At 51.6% G+C, this 18,494-nt stretch overlaps 1 protein-coding gene across 1 annotated transcript in view; it reads right to left on the bottom strand.

Moving 5' to 3' along the window:
- Positions 1-18,494, bottom strand: part of DNAH9 (dynein axonemal heavy chain 9) — a 311,907-nt gene that overhangs the window by 208,854 nt on the left and 84,559 nt on the right. The window contains exons 21-23 of the mRNA XM_040453174.1: positions 17,482-17,638; positions 11,772-11,876; positions 1,347-1,504 (exon numbers count right to left, since the gene is read on the bottom strand). Of these exons, the coding sequence (XP_040309108.1) occupies positions 1,347-1,504; positions 11,772-11,876; positions 17,482-17,638 (420 nt within the window). The remainder of the gene's footprint in view (positions 1-1,346; positions 1,505-11,771; positions 11,877-17,481; positions 17,639-18,494) is intronic.

Genomic DNA, 18,494 nt, shown 5'->3' on the forward strand with positions numbered 1-18,494 from the left:
TATCCACCGGGGGTGGCCAAGGCGAAGGAAAAGATACGTGTTCTCACACATCGCTACCAGGAGTGTAATTCGGCACTGCTCTTTCTAGAAAGCCATTTGTCAGTGTGCATCAGGAGCCTTAAAAACGTGCCTTCCCAGTTAGCTCTGTGATTCTACTTCTGGGAAGCTTAGCCAAAGAAAATCATCACGCATACAGAAAAAAACACTTAGGTACATAGGTGGACATCACAGCATTATGAATAAATTTGTCTTAAGTGCTAGACAAGGTCCTAACGTTTAAATATGGAGGGTTACTTAATTACACTGTGGACCACACACTTGATAGAATAACGTGTAGTCACGAAAGGAGATTTCTTAAGACCATCTAACAGAAGAGGTTATTTGTGATAGGATTACGATCGAGTATGAAACGAAAAAGACAAAACAGTATGAAACTGGGGGGGGGGGGGGCGCCGGGGTGACTCAGTCAGTTAAATGTCAGACTTCAGCTCAGGTCATGATCTCACGGTTCGTGAGTTCGAGCCCCATGTGGGGCTCTGTGCTGACAGCTCAGAGCCTGGAGCCTGCTTCGGATTCTGTGTCTCCTCTCTCTGTCCCTCCCCTGCTCCCTGGCTCTCAAAAATAAAATAAAACATGAAAAAAAAATTAAACTTATAAAAAGAAACCGTGTGTGGACCACAAGTCCATGACTTTAAAATATGCATATTTTGGGGCGCCTGGGTGGCTCAGTTGGTTGAGCGTCTGACTTCGGCTCAGGTCATGATCTCACAGTCATTGAGTTCGAGCCCTGCCGTTGGGTTCTGTGCTGACAGCTCAGAGCCTGGAGTCTGCTTCGGATTCTGCGTCTCCCTCTCTCTCGCTCTCTCTGCCCCTCCCCTGCTCATGTTGTGTCTCCCCCTGTCTCAAAAATAAACATTAAAAAAAATTTTTAAATACACATATTTTAAATACAGCTAAGCAAAAAATAATTTTACTGATGGTAGCATTAAAGGTTTTTTCATTTTTTTTTAAAGTTTATTTTGAGAGAGAGAGAGAGAGAGAGAATGCGCACACGCACGCAGGAGGGGCAGAGAGAAAGGGAGAGAGAGGGAGAGAGAATCCCAAGCAGGCTCCACACTGTCAACGCAGAGCCCGACGTGGGGTTTGAACCCACAGAACCACCTGAGCCGAAACAAAGAGTCAGATGCTTAACCAACTGAGCCACGCAGGCACCCCTAAAGGTAGTTTTATAAGCTTTTTTAGATGTTCCAAATGTCTTCTAATATACACGCCCTACATTTTCAGTGGAAAAAACCAGGAGACCCTTGTCTCCGGGGGCCCTCGTGTGGGGCAGAGCAGACGCTCACCTGAACAGAGCCTTGAGATTCTCCGGCAGCTCCGTGCGGCCGGCGTAGCCCGGGTTCATGGTGATGAAGATCCCCACGGAGGGATTCAGGCAGATCTCCTCCCCGAGGAAGCTGAACCGCTGCTTCTTGTCTCGGATCGCGTCCTGGATGCTTTTTACCTGGGGAACGAGTCAACGGAGAAAGGTCCCTCCGCCGTGTGTCCCAGGGGCGGAGTGGTAGCTAGGGCTGGGAAGCATGTCCATAGCCAACACGGACACCTGCTCCCTGGCCCCCTTCGTGGAAGGACAGGCAAAGCGACGGCACCCTGGACCCTCCGCTGGTGGGCGCGGGGTGCCTGTCTAAAAGAAATCTGGCCGCCTGTTTCTGTATTTACAACACAGCGGCTGAGAGTGAACAGCAAGCGGGTGTTTAACCCTCCCTGTAGTTACCCTGGAAATGCACTAGCACTCATCTCTGGCCAGGCATTGTTCTGAGCACTTCCGTATTCATTCATTTGCTTTTCACCACGATCCTTTGCCGGCGGGGAGCGGGGGCACTTCACTGCCACCAGCCCCGTCTCTCGATGATGAAACACAAGCACTGAGCAGTGGAACAGTCTGCCCAACCTGACATCGCTCCAAGGTGGTGGCACCCGGACTGAAGCCAGGCGAGTGGATTCTGGAGCCTGGGCTCGTGGCCGCTGCGTGATCGAGAGGGCACTGGTACCTACCGGCTGGGCTTGTTCTTTGTTTAAATGAAATAAAGCCCCTGAAGAGAGTGGCATCCAGAAAACGCTGAAAAGCAGCAGTCAACGGGGCGCCTGTGTGGCTCTGTCGGTTGAGCATCTGACCCTGGGTTTCCGCTCAGGTCACGATCTCACGGTCTGTGGGTTCCAGCCCCGTGTCGGGCTCTGCACTGACAGCGTGGAGCCCGATTGGGATTCTCCTCTCCCTCTCTGGCTTCCCCTCCCCTGCTCTCTCTCTGTCTCTCTCAAAATAAACTTATAAAAGTTTTTTTTCTTTTTTAAAAGTCTAGCAGCTAACACGGAAACTGTTAAGGTGACCATCGTCACCGCAGTCGTGGTCCTCAGCCTGGTTTACCTCCTCAGACTGCATCTCTAGAACCGATGGCATGAACACAGCTCACCCCTTCAGGGACGGAGTGCCCTGTAGATGGTGAGGAGTGGAGGGAGCCCCAGAACCAAAGCGAGGCTCGAGCTACATCCCCGGGGCTATTCGTGCCTTTCTAAAAAGATGAGACTTTTTCTTAAATGGTGGGGATATATGCTAAAGCTTGAGCTGGCTGGCTCTATATTCTAGATCATTCTTACAGCCCCGGGAGGAGAGACAGAAAGGAGATCACCATTTTCACACCCAGTGCCCTGGAAAGAGCGCTTGCAAAGATGATCAGTGACAGAAGGCGGGAAGGCAGGAGGGGCGCACTTGTTCAGGCGGGCCCCTCGGAATGTCTCTCGGGTAGTTCCAGCTTGTCGGGGCTCCCGAAAGCAAAACCCAAAAGCCGGGGGGACCAGTGCAAGGTTTTGAATGAGCTCCCGTCCTGTCAGCCGCGTTCGGGGTATTTGGAATAGCCAAGGGTTCTGTGGAGATTGGGCTGCAGGTAGGTGTGTGTGTCCGGGAGAGAGAGAGAGAGAGAGAGAGAGAGAGAGAGAGACAGAGAGAGACAGAGAGAGAGAGAGAGAGAGAGCGCGCGCGAGCTCGAGCATTTATGAAAGAGACAGCTGGAGCCTAAATAAGGGGAAAGACACGAAACCACTGGACCGTGTATGGCAGAACAAGGCTCTCTCCAGTGTGTGGAAGAACGGGCACTCACCGGAACGTGTGACAGTTCCATAATTAGGATTCAGCTCCTTTCCCAAAGCGAGGCCCGGAAGGCCACACGCATTTGAGCTCACGGCAATTAGTTTGAGACCGAAACTTCTCTTCTGCGAAGGGAATGTCGATGCCTTTGCGGCAGAGGTGGTCTCCAGAGCCTTGCACACGACCTCCGGCCTCCCGGCCACCCTGCGGCTTACGTGGGTGGTGAAGGCTGGGCTCTCTCTGACCCCGGTCCTCCCCCATAAAATACACTGAACAGTCACCATCCTAAGGGGCGGGGGAGTGAGTTCAATTGCTATTTACCAACGGCTCGGATACCTTTGGGCGAAGGCTGACCTAGGGCCCTTTCTGCTGACAGTCTGAGTCAGCCTTCCCTCCTGCAACATGGAGGCCCAGGAACCTGGCGCTCAGTGAGACTTTATGGTGCGCTGGAGGGAGGGCGGCGTGCATCTGTAGGGGGCGCCCTTGAGGGACAGCGTTGAGCCGATTCAAGGCTGCAGTTAACGCTGGGGCATCAGTGCTGGTGGCAGGCTCTGTTCGCTGGGCTCACGCTGGACAGGACGGGAGACTGCCTGCCTGGCATTTTCTCATCGTCTTAGGAACAACCGAGGTCCGCGGGATGAGCCTTGGAATGCAGTGGTCAGGGTCCAGGAGGCCCCGATAGAGTCCAGAGGTCCTTCAGGATGTCAGGGGAGGGGGGGGGGTGGGCAGAGGCAAGCAGGTGGGCTGGGATCGTATGGATTAAACCCCGGGCCCAGCCAGGTCGGGGTGAGCACACAGGCAGCCACACACTGTGCACCTGTAGGTCAGGTACACTCCTCCCTCATGGGGGTCTGTTTCTCCACTAAAAACTTAACCGCTTTCAAAGATTTTAAAACCACACAGAATAACCACAAAATAGTAACTGGCGTTTTCTGAGCGCTTGGAAGGCACCGGGCGCTTTTCTGAGTATTTTACATGAGTTATCCTGTTAAGTCCTCTTAATAGCTGCACGAGATGGGGGCATATCCTCATTTTAGAGATGACGAAACAGCCAGAAGCAGTTAAGAACCTGTACTACAGATATGCAAGATGCCGAGTTTCGGGAGGTGGGGGAGGGATACGTGGCGCCTCTACACGATTTCTGCAACTTTTCTAGAAGTCTAAAATTGGTTAAGAAATAAAACTTTACAAGGAAAAAAAAAAAAAGAAACTTGCCAGGTGTCTAACAGTTGGTAAGTGGGGCACCTCAGGGCACCCCAAGTTACCAACCAGGCAATTTGGTGACAAAGCACATACACTTAATAGCCACTTTCTCAAACAGCCTTCCTTTTACTAGAAGGACACTGTGCCAGCCACACACGGCTCCTCATCAAATACATAGCTTTCAGAGGAATTTTGTTCTGTTCTGGAAATAATAATTCCGACACACGTTTCCACCGAGTAAGAAAAGCTGTATTTGTCACTCACCAAAGAAAACAAACATGGAGAGCTATGTCGAAATGAGTGGTCTCAAATGTGGGCGAGGGGGGGATGATTTTGCACCTGCCCCCCCCTCCCCAGGGGACATCTGGCCATGGCTGGAGACTTTTTTGTTGTCACAACTAGGGGGGGGGGGGGGGGGGGGGGGGGGCGGTTTGCTAGAATTATCTGGCCTCAAGACATGGAGGCCTTTGACATTTGCCAAAGTTGGGAAAACCATGATCTGCAAAATCAAACATTCTACCAATGAGGAAACTGAGGGCAAGGAGGTGTAAGTGACTTGTCCACCATGCCACAGCTCGTGTCCCCGGGGCCTACCAAATTCCCATGCAAATTCTTGGCCCTACCCCAGTTTGAGCCAACCAGAAATGCCGGGGTGGGGTCCAGCTGATGAATAAGGCCTCCAGGTGATCTGGATATATGCTCAAATTCGAGGACCACAGCAATCCAGGCAAATCTTGGGTTTCGGCTCATCCCTGCCACTGCCCAGGTGTCCCTGTCAGAGCTGCCCCTCCCCCCTCAGTGCACCTCCTCCTCACTCCCTCCTGGCGTGGGGAGGACGTGTCCCTGCAGCCTGCTAACCTGGGCCAGTGGGGCTCGAACCTGTGGGTCTTGAGATGCACCCACGCTCCACAGCCCCCAAGACGTTCCCCTCGCCTGCCCATCTCCCTCTCCACTCCGGTTCTCGAAGTTTGCTGGACAAAAGAACCACACAGAAAGTTCCCAAAAAAAGACTCGATGCTTAGGTGATGCTTAGGTCTTGCCCCAGACCAATGAAACCAGAATCTTTGGGCACAGAGACTAGGCATTTGCACATTCCTATTTTTCAGAATCGCCCAGGCAGTTCTACGGTGTAGCCAGGGTAGAGGATACGGAGTCAGAGAAGCAGATCTCCAAGGTTATGGTGGGTACGAACCCCTGGAGATCTCGTGGAAATGCAGATTATGTTACAGCAGGTCAACAGTGGGTCTGAGTCTGCGTTTCTAGTAAGTTCCCAAGAGAAACAGATGCTGCTGGCCAATTAAGTGTCCCTGCCACTGGCCCCAACTGCCCCTACCAATTTCAAGAGTCCCCACTGGCCCTCAACCAGATGAGCTCACTTTGTCTTCCAGCCTCTACAGCCTTTAATCATCCCTCTCTCCTGGAGCTTGCTTTCTGCCTTATGCTTTTTTTTTGAACGTTTATTTTTGAGAGACAGAGAGAGACGGAACATGAGCAGGGGAGGGGCAGAGAGAGAGGGAGACACAGAATCCAAAGCAGGCTCCAGGCTCCGAGCTGTCAGCACAGGGCCCGACGCGGGGCTCAAACCCATGAACCGTGAGATCATGACCTGAGCCGAAGTCAGACGCTCAACTGACTGAGCCATCCAGGCGCCCCAACTGACTTATGCTTTAGATGTGTGGGTAGACTCTACCCCTCTAGGTCGTGGTGGCCCTGACTGCAGATGAGCAATCCTGCATTCTGTACAAGCCACGTGTGTTTGCCTGACCGTGGGGGCCTGATGGGACACCTTAAAAATGAGGTCTTTCCCTTCCAAGACTGGAAGCTGGTAATCACGGAGGGTTCTGCCTCTACATCCTCCCGCTGGGGCCTTGTATCAGACACACTCGTGAAGTGGAAAAGTCAGGCCACCTTCCCCGCAGGTGATATGTTTTAAGGAGGTCACGGGCTAGCCCTAAGCTACATAAAACCTGTCAGCTCTTTCTCCTTTGCCCCTCACATTCTAGGCAAGTGGTCCATTCTGCGGTCCGCACTTTGCCCCCAAATGCCATGCGTTATCAAAATCCTGCCCGGCTCACTCCACGCTTCCCTCTGCAAAGGTGGACTGGAGGGTGCTGCCTTCGGCAAGTGCAACCCACTCACCAGGTTTCACGTTTTTTTAAAAAAAAATATTTCTGCGTTTGCACCTTCGACCTTAAGCTCCTCTATCAGAGGTGGCAGGTGGGGAGCTCCCTTGGTTCTGAGACTCTAGCATTTGTTTGGCGCCCTGAGTCCGTGGAGCACTGCTCTGGTGACCTCCCAAGACCTTGCCAACCGATTCGCTGCTTCTAGCTGCTTCCTGCCTCGGCTCAGCACTTCTGTACCACGGGGAAGGAAGGGGCATGGTGGAAATGCCTGGCCAGGGGGCACCGAGGGGGCAGGAGGCTGGAGGGAGAGGGCAGTGGAGTGCATCCCGGTGACACTTGTCCCTGGGCCCGGATAACCCGAGGCCCGGTGAGCTGACCGCAACAGCATTAGCAAAATTCCGAAGGAAAAAAAAAAAGTAGTATTTTCTACGTTTTTTAAAACAGCAGAGTAATTGCTCTTGGAAATGCCACACTCTTTCCCCGTTGGGTATGTAATTCTGTTGACCCATCGGACAGAAACAGGAAAATACCCACCTACGAGAACACTGACGCACACGCGCTTTTGTGGAAGTTACTAGAAGAGCGCAGACAGGCAGGCAAGGAGCCGAAGGGAGGGGCGGGGAGGGTGGAGGAGGACTGTCCCAGCTGGTGCGGCTTCTGAACCAATATGCCAGCCTAGATGACTGTGTGAATAATTAAGTGCAATTTTCCCCTTGGACGGGTGTATGATTTTAAGTGGCACAGCCTCCAATTCTGCCCAGGCTGTTGTCAGACCACTTTCTTGAGAACCGTCTCTCCCACGGGGTGTGTTCCTAGACTGCAGTGTGAAAGCACCCGGGGAATTCCGGGTGGAACTCATTTAATTCCAGAAGCAAACAGGAACTGATCTTGGTGAACCTCCTAGGACATCCTGTCGGGCAGTTTCAGGATCAGGTGAATTCGCAGTGTTCATCCATTGCGCCCCGGGGACCAATGGGCTCTTGGGTTTTGCCTCACCAGTTGGGACGCCAAGTTTGGGAAGAGAGCCTGAGGCCGGGCCAGCTGAGAAGGAGCCAAGGGTGTCCGGGAGACTGGATAGACCTGGGCGTGGACCCTCTTTCCCTGCTCTGTATCCCCCTGCCTTCTGCTTCCCTTCAACCCGTTTCCGGCCGTGTTCAGGCAACGATAGTGATCACCAACATCATGGCCACCACCATAATCAGCACCATCGCGGTGACTAATATTTGTCGCACGCCTCCTATCCGTAGGGCTTCAAGGGCTCTTACACGTATTGACTCGTTTAATAATTGTTACAACTGCATCTGGCACGTACTGTTATTAACCCTCTTGACAGACGGAGAGCTTGAGATGTGGACTTGCCCCAAAGCACACGGCTTAGTTAAGTGGCAGCACCGGGGCTGAATACTGTGCGGTTTCAAACGTGACCCACGCGCACAACCACTTCCCCGCCCCTTGCCCGGGTCACCCCACCCCACAAGAACCTGTTTCTTTTCAGATCCCAGCTGCACGCGGGGCTGCTCAAAGCATCTCTGGAACGCGAGATGAGCTCTGGGCTGACCCCGGTCTGGCTCTCACTGCTTCCCCGTTGGCTCTTCCCCTGGGCTTCTTGGAGGGACACGGCGAGATGGCCCTCTGGCAGGCCCCCAGTGCTGAGCTGGGACACCACGGGTGTAACTACTCAAGTGAGGGCAGTCACAGCCGGGCAGCCGGGCTGGAGAGCACGAGGGAGGCCCTCTGAGGTCTGGGGCCAGCAGTCAGGAGAGAGGGTACAGGGAGTCAGACAAGCAGAGAGGAGGGAGGTGGGCACCACCTAGGTAGAATGAGCAGAGGATGGCGGGCAAGGAGATAAAAACCCGGGTGATCCGAGAGCTGCCCGTTATCTGCAGTAGGCGACTTAAGGAGAAAAGCCCCAGGTGCACATTATAATGACAGTCCTCGATCCCAACGGCCACCAGGGCAGGGAACAGCTTAGACTTCCGTCCCAATTCTCAGAGCCCACTGCGGGCCGAGATTTAGTACTCTGAGAAAGCTTGATTTTATTCGTGTCACTCTATCTTCTATCCTGAAATTCACACAGGCCGCGAAGGGGCGCAAACTGGGCTCTAAGTCGGCAAGGTGAATGCAGCCGGCACCGTGCTTTCTTGGTCCGGCTCAGGTTTTGGTTTTTGTGTGTTTGGTTTTTTGTTTTGTTTTGTTTTGTTTTTTAATTGAGTGAGTTGACAACTTTGAGAAGCCTGGAGATGTTTAAAAAAAGTGTTTTTAACATTATTCATTTTTGAGAGAGCATGAGCGGGGGAGGGGCAGAGAGAGAGAGAGGGAGGGAGGGAGGAGACACAAATCCGAAGCAGGCTCCGGGCTCCGAGCTGTCAGCGCACAGCCCGACGCGGGGCTCGAACCCACAGACCGCGAGATCGTGACCTGAGCCGAAGTCGGACGCTGAACCGACTGAGCCACCCGGGCGCCCCAAGAAATCTAGAGATGTTTTTACATAAAAATCTGGACTTTCAGAGGCTCTCTAAAATTAAAAAAAAAAAAAATCTGGCGGCCCTGACGTGCATTCTTCTAAAGCAAAGGCGTGCTGGTAAGTGTTGAAGCAGCAGCTCGCCAGGAAAACCAAATGCCCCTGGTCTGTGGCACTCGCCAGGTGCCACAGCTGACCTCAAGCCACCGGGGCAGCAGCCTGGAAACACACACCATCGGCTCCCGCGACCCAAGCTAGTCAAGGGCTTTCAGGCCAAGAGAGTGCTCCGGCCAGCCGCTCGACTTACTGCTCCTACTAACTCCTGCGGAATCCAACGGTCCTAAGGAAAGGGATCAGCACTGGGGGACGGAAGAGCCCTCGGTTTTGCAACCTGCAGGAGCCTCACCGAGCAGCAGGCCAGACAGGAACCCATGAATGGGAGCACCAGACTGGCCGTCAAAATCAAGGGCTGGAAGACCGGATGACCTTGGGAGGCGTGGGGGAAGTGAAGGGACCCTGCGGAGCCCCCTGACCGCTTATAGCTCCCAGCGGCAACCGGAGATGAAGTGGGCGGGCGTGGGGGGGGACCTTGGAATCAGCTGGTGCTGTGAGCTCCACTGCTGTTCCGCCTCGCGGTGGCTGCGATCCTGCCCCCAGCTCCGAGTCCAGCCTGCTTGGACGGTGACAGCACGTGGCGTGGGGTCAGCACGCTGGAGGAGGGGGTGACGGGGGCGGAGGCTGGCTCCTGCCGGGGCACGCGGAGTAGGGAGTCAGGATGCTGGTTCAGGCGGCTTCTCCAGCGAGGACCACCCTCTGTCTGCAGCGCCTCCCGCCTCCCTTCCGCTGCCCCTGTCCTCTGAAAACTGGCAGTCAAGCTACACTTCTTTCTTGCCCCTTTGTTTGGACCCGAAGGAAAGAGAGTCCTCCAGAGCTCTGTTTCTCTTTCCCTGTACTGTATACACGCCACTCTGGAAATAAAAGCCACCGTATGGAGTCCAGGCACAAGCTGGGAGCACCCGTCATGCCAGCCCCTAGTGCCATCACCACCCAACATTCTCCACCGCGCAGCCCCCTTACGCTGGCCTTGCCTGGCGGAGGCAATAGAGGTGGGGGGAGGGGGCAGGCTATGAAACCACAAGCATCCCCAGCAGGAAACAGGGGCACCCGGCTTACAGGAAGGAGCCCAGAGCAGGTGTCAGCAAAGGCTATGCTTTGCTGGGGTGACCGGGAGGCCATGGGGAAGGCCAGGGGGCTCCCACTGAGGCCCCAGCTCCAATCGGGACCCCCAGGAGAGACCACTGACTTCACAGCCACTGATCTTCCTCCTGTTCAGCCCCTCCTTAAAACCACTGCCAGGCAGAGGGCAATTTCTTTTTCAGAAACCTCCAGGGGCTCCCCGTTGCCTGCTGAAGACAGTACACATCATGGCATTTAATTAAGCCTGTCTGCTGTTTGGTTCGAACCTGCCTCTCAAGCCTCATTTTCTTCTCTAGCATTTTATCCCTTGTATCTGACAGATACCTGTGTCTAGACCTGCACCTGGGCAGTGTGGGTGGGGGTGCTGGGTTCAAGTCCTAACCTCGCCACCTGCCAAAAGTGTGCCCTGGGACCAGTTACTTTTCTGTGCTGATCTTTGGTTTCTCTCCCTACCCCGTGTGTGTGTGTGTCTGTGTGTGTGTGTGTGTCTGTGGGTGTATCCTTGTACACCTTGTACGGATGTGAGGATATGTGAAAAGTACCTGGTACAGGACAGACTTTCAACAACAGTTTGCTCATTTTCCCCCTCCCTCTCCCCCTCTGTCTGCTCACTTCCTCTGTCTAGAAGACCCTTACCCTCATCCACATCATCTCCACCTTTTTTAAGGCCTGGCTTAAGAATAATGTGTCTGGGCGTGCCTGGGTGGCTCAGTTAGTTGAGCGTCTAACTCTTGGTTTCGGCTCAGGTCATGATCTCATGGTTCAGGAGTTCGAGCCCTGCATCAGGCTCTGCACTGACAGTGCAAGGCCTGCTTGGGATTCACTCTCTCTGTCCCTCGCTCTCTGCCCTATCCCTGTTCACTCTCTATTTCCTCTCAAAATAAATAAACAAACATGGAAGAAGGGAAGAGAAGGAAGGGAGATAGAAAGGAAGGAATGGAGGGAGGCAGGGAGAGAGGAAGCGTCTAGCAGTCTTGCCCCATATTGTGAGCCAGAAGTTAAATCACTTCTAGAACACTGAAGAATGCTCATGTCCCCCTCAAGAACTAAAGTCGTTTTAAAGTTAGGGATCACGTCCTACTCAACCAGGGACCCTTCACCCTAGTTTTGAGCGTAGCACTTACTATGCTATAGGTGTTGAATGAGTGTTTTCTGGATAATTTGAAAGACAAGTGGCAGCTTACATAAATCTGCCCCAAACGTGACTTCCTTCCGTCAACAACATTCATCCTGTGATCCTTGCTTTAGATACAATGAGGTGAATTGGACCAAGGGGGCTGGAGCAGCTTGCCCAGACTCAGTGACAAAATGGAAGACATTCCCAAAGTCCATGGCCTTTCCAAAGAGCTGGGCTCCGCCATCTTGTTTGCTCCTCTCCTCACCCCCGGTGAAGCAGAGGGGACATGTTACAGAGAAGGAAATGGAGTCCCATGGCCAATAAATGGACTCACCTTGGTAGGGACCCACAGGACGCCCATATCCTGCACCAGCGTCTGTCTTAGAGGGCAGAGGAAGGAAGGGACGTGAAATGCAAGGGGGGAAGGAGACACGGAAGTGGACAAGCAGGGTTGAAAGCAAGAAGATGTCGACTTTCACAGTGCTGGCAACAAGCCCGTGGCCTCCCACCTACTTCCGACCCCCATACCTGCACCGCCACCACTGATAAGACCTCCACAGAGATTCGATTAAACTCATCAAAACAGCCCCAGGCACCGGTCTGAGCGAGGCCTTTGTAGATGTTGCCACAAGACTGCAATGAAATGTACAAAGATTAAATCACTATCAGCGCTGGGTTCATCATTACACATCTAAGTCAGTTTCCATCCTTTTTGTTATAGATACTTCCAGTCCCCTAAGACCGCTGGTTTGAAACTCTTATTAAAGTTTCAAGGGCAATTACGTTTTTGACGGCTATGGGTGCCAACGTAAGTCACGGGATCAAATAGAACCTCTTCAAGACACTTGGACCCAAATCCCTTCAAAATGTCATCAGGCTTGCGTTACTGTTGATTCTGGAGCTTTCAAAATCCCAGGAAATGAATAAAATATTATTTTTTTTTTTTTTGCACCATACAGACAAAAAAAGCCTTCCACTCCGCCTTTGGCACACACTGATAAAAAAAAAGTTTCTATCTGTATCTTGAGATCCGTGCCCAAACACCCAGGCTTCCCAGCATGATAGGAAGCTGGGGACAGACGGGGGACGTGATAAGATCTATAGAAAATTGAGTGGCAGGTAAATCTTTTCAAATGAGAGCAAGAAAAGAATTTCAAAGGGAAGATGGCCTATCATCTGTCCTGAAAATAAAAACCTCCTGGGCGTTCGGTGTGAACCAGTAAACCAGGAAGCAACACAAAGGGGGAGGTTACAGGGAGACACTCTCAAGGCCACTGTCAAGGAGACATCACCGAAGCCCTGGGAAAATGCAAATAGTGGCCAAGTCCCACTTGTTTCCCCCATAGTGAGCACTCGCTGGCCGTCAGCTCTGAGCGCAGCTTGCACACTAGTCACTGAAGGGCTCAGTCCCTCTAAGGACTTCCAGTTAGGTTGTGGACAGAAATCATACAGCCAAAGCGGGTAAATTGCCATGTGAGCAGTGGTTCCGATGGACAGTAGAAGACACAGACGTTTCGTCGTTCAGAGGAGCGGGTCAGCGCACTCTCTAGAGATCCGTTTGGCGGAAAGAGGTAAGTTTCAGACGGCATCACGACCTCTTTCGCCCAAGTTTATTTCATGGAATGCCGCATCTGGGAGACGCTCCCTGAAGCCAAGGCATTTGGGTCGATCAAGTTTAGGAAACGCCACATTCTGTAACCCTCTGTTGCCAGCTTACAACAGACGTTAGGATTTTAAGGGGAGCACTGAGAAGTCCTGCGCAACGAAATTCGGTCAGTGTCTGTTTTATGAGCAGGATTTTTTGTTTTCCTCATGGGAAACCCTGGTTTTCTCGGGATGCACGCTGGGCAACATGTGTGGTGGACAAAAGAGAAGAAGGGAAGTCAGGAGACCTGAAGTGTTGGTATCTCACAGAGCCTATATGGGATCTTCATACCCTGGGAATGCTCTTATTAGCATCCATGTAGGCAGAATGGAAGAGGGTAAAGTAAGGAAGGGCCAAGGGCTTTCTAGAAGTAATTATTATGGTCAAAGGATGACCAAAATCATGATACGTCTAGAGAAAAATAAAGGTGCCATCTTGGCTGGGAAACTGAATTACAAGGGCGCCTGGGTAGCTCTGTCAGGTGGGTGTCCCGTCTGACTCTTGGTTTCCGCTTTGGTCACGATCTCACGGTTTGCGAGTTCGAGGCCTGCATCGGGCTCTGCACTTAGCAGTGTGGAGCCTGCTTAGGGTTCTCGCTCTCTCCCTTTCTCTCTGCCCCTCCCACGCACTCTCTCTCAAATAGACTTAAAAAAAAAAAAAAAAAAAGAAAGTTGAATCACAAAAGGAGGCCATGGTTAGGGAAAGCCTTGAATTATTCTAAGGGGCCGTGGAATTTTGGAGCAAAGCATGGTTAAATCAATGTTTTAGGAGAACCAGCCTAATATCACACCAGCTAGGCTGGATGTGAGGCAGCCTTCGAAAAGGAGGGAAGAGGGGGCCCCTGAGTGGCTCAGCCGGTTAAGTGTCCGACTTCAGCTCAGGTCATGATCTCATGGTTCATGGGTCTGAGCCCTGCGTCGGGCTCTGTGCTGATGGCCCAGAGCCTGGAGCCTGCTTCGGATTCTGTGTCTCCCTCTCTCTCTGCTCCTCCCCTGCTTGTGCGCTCTCTCTCTCAAAAATACAGAAACATTAAAAAAAATTTTTTTAAACTACATTTGCTGCTTCGGCAATAGCATCTTTGAATTGAGATCAAGGGGGAAAGCACCGTGGCCAGAAAATAAAGAACGTCTTAGCATTAATGCCGCGATGTTTTCCAGAAAATGTAGCCAGGCATGTGGGTTTTTCAACCAGAACTAAAGAGAGGGGAGCAGTAACTTTGCCTTTTCCACTAGTCTCCACACTGTTGTTGTGTCTGCCCTATGACCCAATGCCTCTGTGTGGCATTGAGAAGGCAAGGGGAATTGTGGGGGTCCCCGACCATAGCCCACCTCTCCTCTTTACCCCAACCCCATCCCGTTTCACCACCCACCCCTCCCCATGTTCACCAGGTATCATTCCATTCTTTGAAGCCTCTCCTTTTTTCTTTTCCACTTATGCTACCCTGATGTCTGGCTGCTGACCATCCCTGGTTTGAACAACTGCAAGTTTCTCAGCAAAAAATTTTCCTCCTTCCAGTCCTGTCCTGCCTCCACTTGTCCTGCTACCCAGGAGTCATCCTCAGATGCCATCCGTTTTCATCATGCCCCGCCTTGATTTCTGAAGCCTGCAGGGTCTTCCTGATGGCCACCACGTCAGGGTCATGTTCTCTCCTTGGCTTTATGTCCCCCCCCCACCCCGGCTTCTTGTTGAACCCCTCTCTCCTATTTTCTGTTCCCTCTCAGGCACTCGGCTGCTACTCTGTATTTATTGCTAGCTTTTCTCTGGTGATACGGAGTTGTTGTGAGTTTCATGAATGACACTTTGGAATGACATCTGGGGAAGGGCCAGAAGGCTCTTCCTGACCCCCGTTCCATCTTCTCCATCATCCGAGCCATGCCCTGTGAGGACAGGTCAGGGGAGAGGTCAGAGCAAGGAGTAGGGGAAGAATGGGATGCACAGAGAACTTGGTCATGTCTTTACCCTTGATGTTTTCATAGGCTAGGCGGTGTTAAAATGGCACATGCCCTGTTTGGCAACACCCAAACCTTAAACAGCCTTTGGTCTCACATCCTCCAGGATGTTCCCAACCAGCGTGCCCTGTACTCTTCCCTGTCTCTGAAGTCATCCAGGGATTAGAGTTCTTAAAACACACATTCTACATGCTCTTTGGTATCTCCCCTAATTATTTCACGTATCTTTCTTGCCTTTCCAGGTAGACTGGGTTATACTTTGTCTGTCTCTGTCTCTATCCATCATTTATCTATCACCTATCCATCATGCTCTCATCTCTCTCTCTTTCTCATCTCTCACCTATGTCTATTTATATCATCTATGTATCCATCCATCCATCCATCCATCCATCCATCCATCTTCTCATGATGCACAATGCTTGCTGAGCAATGGCGATACTCAATAAATTGATTGCTGGAGAGTGCTTTGTGATGAAAATAATTCTCAAGGACTGGACAACAAAGGGAAGAGGAGGTTTGCAAACAGTGCAGTGAGGCCGTTGGTTACAAAGGACATTTGGTGCCTAGGAAGGGACCGCTATCCTTCTAGTGTCTTTCACTACAGCCATACCCATTGTTCTTCTTCCGATCAGTGCTTCCTCCGATCTAGGCTAGACTTGACCAGAACTTTGCACAGTCCAGACAAACGATGGATAGACCCCTCCTCTCATCCTGTACTCTCAGAGGAATTGCTGGGGTCAGAGTTCAGTAATAAGTGTTGGAAGAATTGGGTAAGATGGCCTCGGTGACCCCTGGCCCATGGGGCGAACTCCTCTATTCCTGCTTGACATGTCAGGCATAACTTTGAAGATATTTTGATTTCCTTCAATCAAAATTCACCAGGTCTTCCACATCTAAATGAAATATCCTCTTGGGTGTCAATGCTGCCTTTGCTCAACTAGAGAACAATCTAGAAACTTAAAATAATTCTTAAAGGTTGAGTTTGTTTGTTTAAATAGAAAAAAAAAAACTTTGGGGGGCGCCTGGTGGCTCAGTTGGCTTAAGCGTCTGACTTCGGCTCAGGTCACAATCTCACGGTTCGTGGGTTCGAGCCCCGCGTTGAGCTCTGTGCTGACAGCTCAGAGCCTGGAGCCCTGCTTCGGATTCTGTGTCTCCCTCTCTCTCTGCCCCTCTCCCACTCACACTCTGTCTCTCTCTCAAAAATAAACGTTAGAAAAAACAATTTAAAAAAAGAAATAGAAAACCTTTCTTATTTCAGCCTGGTTTAAAGAGAACTATCACTGTAATGTGTCCAGCAGTAAGAGCAATCATGCTAAAATTTAGACCCAGTGAAATATGGGGAAGACAGCTGTTTTGGGGTCTGAATCCTCATTTTGTTTGCTTCCCGGGGGAAAAAAACATGGTGCTTTTTGGCTGCTGCAACTCTTTGCACAGCAAAATTTTATGTACGAGAGAAATTATTAAAGTTACAGCTGATGAATCTCGTTTGGAGTTCTATATGTTCCCTTGAAGTCTCTAAAATTATTTTTAAATTACATTTACTTTGTACCCATCATACCATGATTTCTATGTATAAATATTTAATCTACTTAATGCAATTGTTTTATTTTTTCCCCCGCTATAAATTTATTTACGTGCCATCCTGTTGCAAAAGGGACGTAAGACAGTTTACAAAAATAATACAGGAAAACAAAGTAAAAATAATGAAAAAGTGAGAATCTTATTCCATTTTTTTTTTATAAAGAGCATCTATAGGAAATCTGGTTGTAAGCAGAATATTTCTACCTAAGAAGTGACCTATAAGCCTGTCATTTTCTCTTGCTTTTCTCTATGACACAGGACTTGGAATATATTTGAGAAGACGATGCTGAGCGCCTGAGTGAAGACCATTACCCTTGCATTTGTCCGTTGTGAGCATCGAATCACTGATTAGGAATGGAGGTTAATCGAGTCTGACTTCAGAGGTCACACCTGCCCGGGGCACCCGGGGGGCTCAGTCAGTTACGTGTCCGACTTTGGCTCAGGTCATGATCTCACGGTCCGTGGGTTCGAGTCCCGCATGGGGCTCCGTGCTGATGGCTCAGAGCCTGGAACCTGCTTCGGATTATGTGTCTTCCTCTCTCTCTGCCCCTCCCCTGCTTGCACTCACACACTCTCTCTCTCTCTCTCTCTTTCAAAAATCAAATAAAAACATAAAAATAAAATAAAATGAAAAAAAAAAGGGGGTCACACCTGCCCTTGTAGAAATTCTGAGGAAATGTCCTCTTTTCCACAAAAGCACAAGTACGACTTTTATGTGAAGATTTTACGGTAGCCCCTTGTGAGCTTTTTTGTGGTTCTAGGTCAAACAGTGAACTTAAGTCTTCAGATATATGTTCAGCTTCTCCATTGTACGGGTCACAAAATGAAGAGGCCCACATGAAATAACCCACCTACGGCTGCAAAGTTCATCGGTGGAAGCCGATCGGCTTATGGAGAGGTCAACAAGCTCCAGGGGTCAGAGATCCTCAGGTCTCCCGGGATGCAGCCAGCAGAACCCTCCAGGGCCGGGCCTCTGAGCCGGGCCAGGGTGGCATGGATGAGCCTGGTCCCCGGTGTGGCCTGCCCCCCGGTCCCCAGGCACCCCCGCCCAGCCGGGCCTTACCTTGTAGTCCATCTGCTCTGAGCAGTTGAACACGTACACCATGATGCCCAGTGCTCGGCCCAGGTCCTTGGTGGTCTCCGTCTTGCCTGTGCCCGCGGGTCCTGCCGGAGCTCCGCTCATGGTCAGGTGCAGAGACTGAGTGAGGGTGATGTAGCATCTGTCAAAACACGGGAGCGTGTGGGTCATTCTCAGGGCCCCAGGTGGCCCGGCCCACGGCCTGGGCCCTGCTGGGTCCTAGGGAGCTAGAGCTGAGGCTCTGGAACCTAGCGGCCAACAGCTTCCATGAAAGGAAAGCCAGAGCCCCCACTGCCATCTGCTCCCCGCAGCACTGTGGGGAGCACTCTCTGAAGAATCCTCTGATCGTGATTCTCCCTCCCTGAGCTTGCCCCTGCTCAGTTTTCTAGCTCATTGCCCATTTCTCGTGTCTCCTTCAGCCCCAACACTCTAAGGTGCCTTCACGTACAGCTGTTCTCACTTGCTCGTGCTCTGTCTTGAAGGTTTGTGTGCCCCACCTCCCCAGCTCCTACAGTAAAATCCTAACCCCCCAAGACTACGGAATTGGGAGGTGGGGCCTTCAGAAGGCGATTAGCTCGTGAAGGAGGAGGCTCAGGAATGAGATTAGCAGCCTTATAAAAGAGGCTTCAGAGGGATCCCTTGTCCCTTCCGCCACCAGGTGAGCCCACAGTGACGAGATACCTGCTAGGAGCCAGAAAAGGGCCCCAGACAAGAACGTGACCATGCCGGTGCCTTGACCTGGGACCTGCCAGCTTCCGGAACTGTGAGGAATGAATTTCTGTTGTTTATAAGCCCCCCGGTGTATTGTATTTTGTTATAGCAGCTCAGATGGATGAGGACACTCAGACACACGAGGACTGTGCTCGTCTCTCTCTCCTTCCCCCACCCAGCCCCCCGCCCTTCCAGTCTACCTGAGTCGTGTCCTTCCTCAACATGGTCGTTAGTAGCCTAGTGGTGGCCACTCATCCCTTGGGGCTCATATTTGACATTAGCTCCCC

Source organism: Herpailurus yagouaroundi, unplaced genomic scaffold (genome assembly GCF_014898765.1).
Source record: "Herpailurus yagouaroundi ecotype Mexico unplaced genomic scaffold, PumYag 208, whole genome shotgun sequence".
In the NCBI taxonomy this organism is placed as follows: domain Eukaryota; kingdom Metazoa; phylum Chordata; class Mammalia; order Carnivora; family Felidae; genus Herpailurus; species Herpailurus yagouaroundi.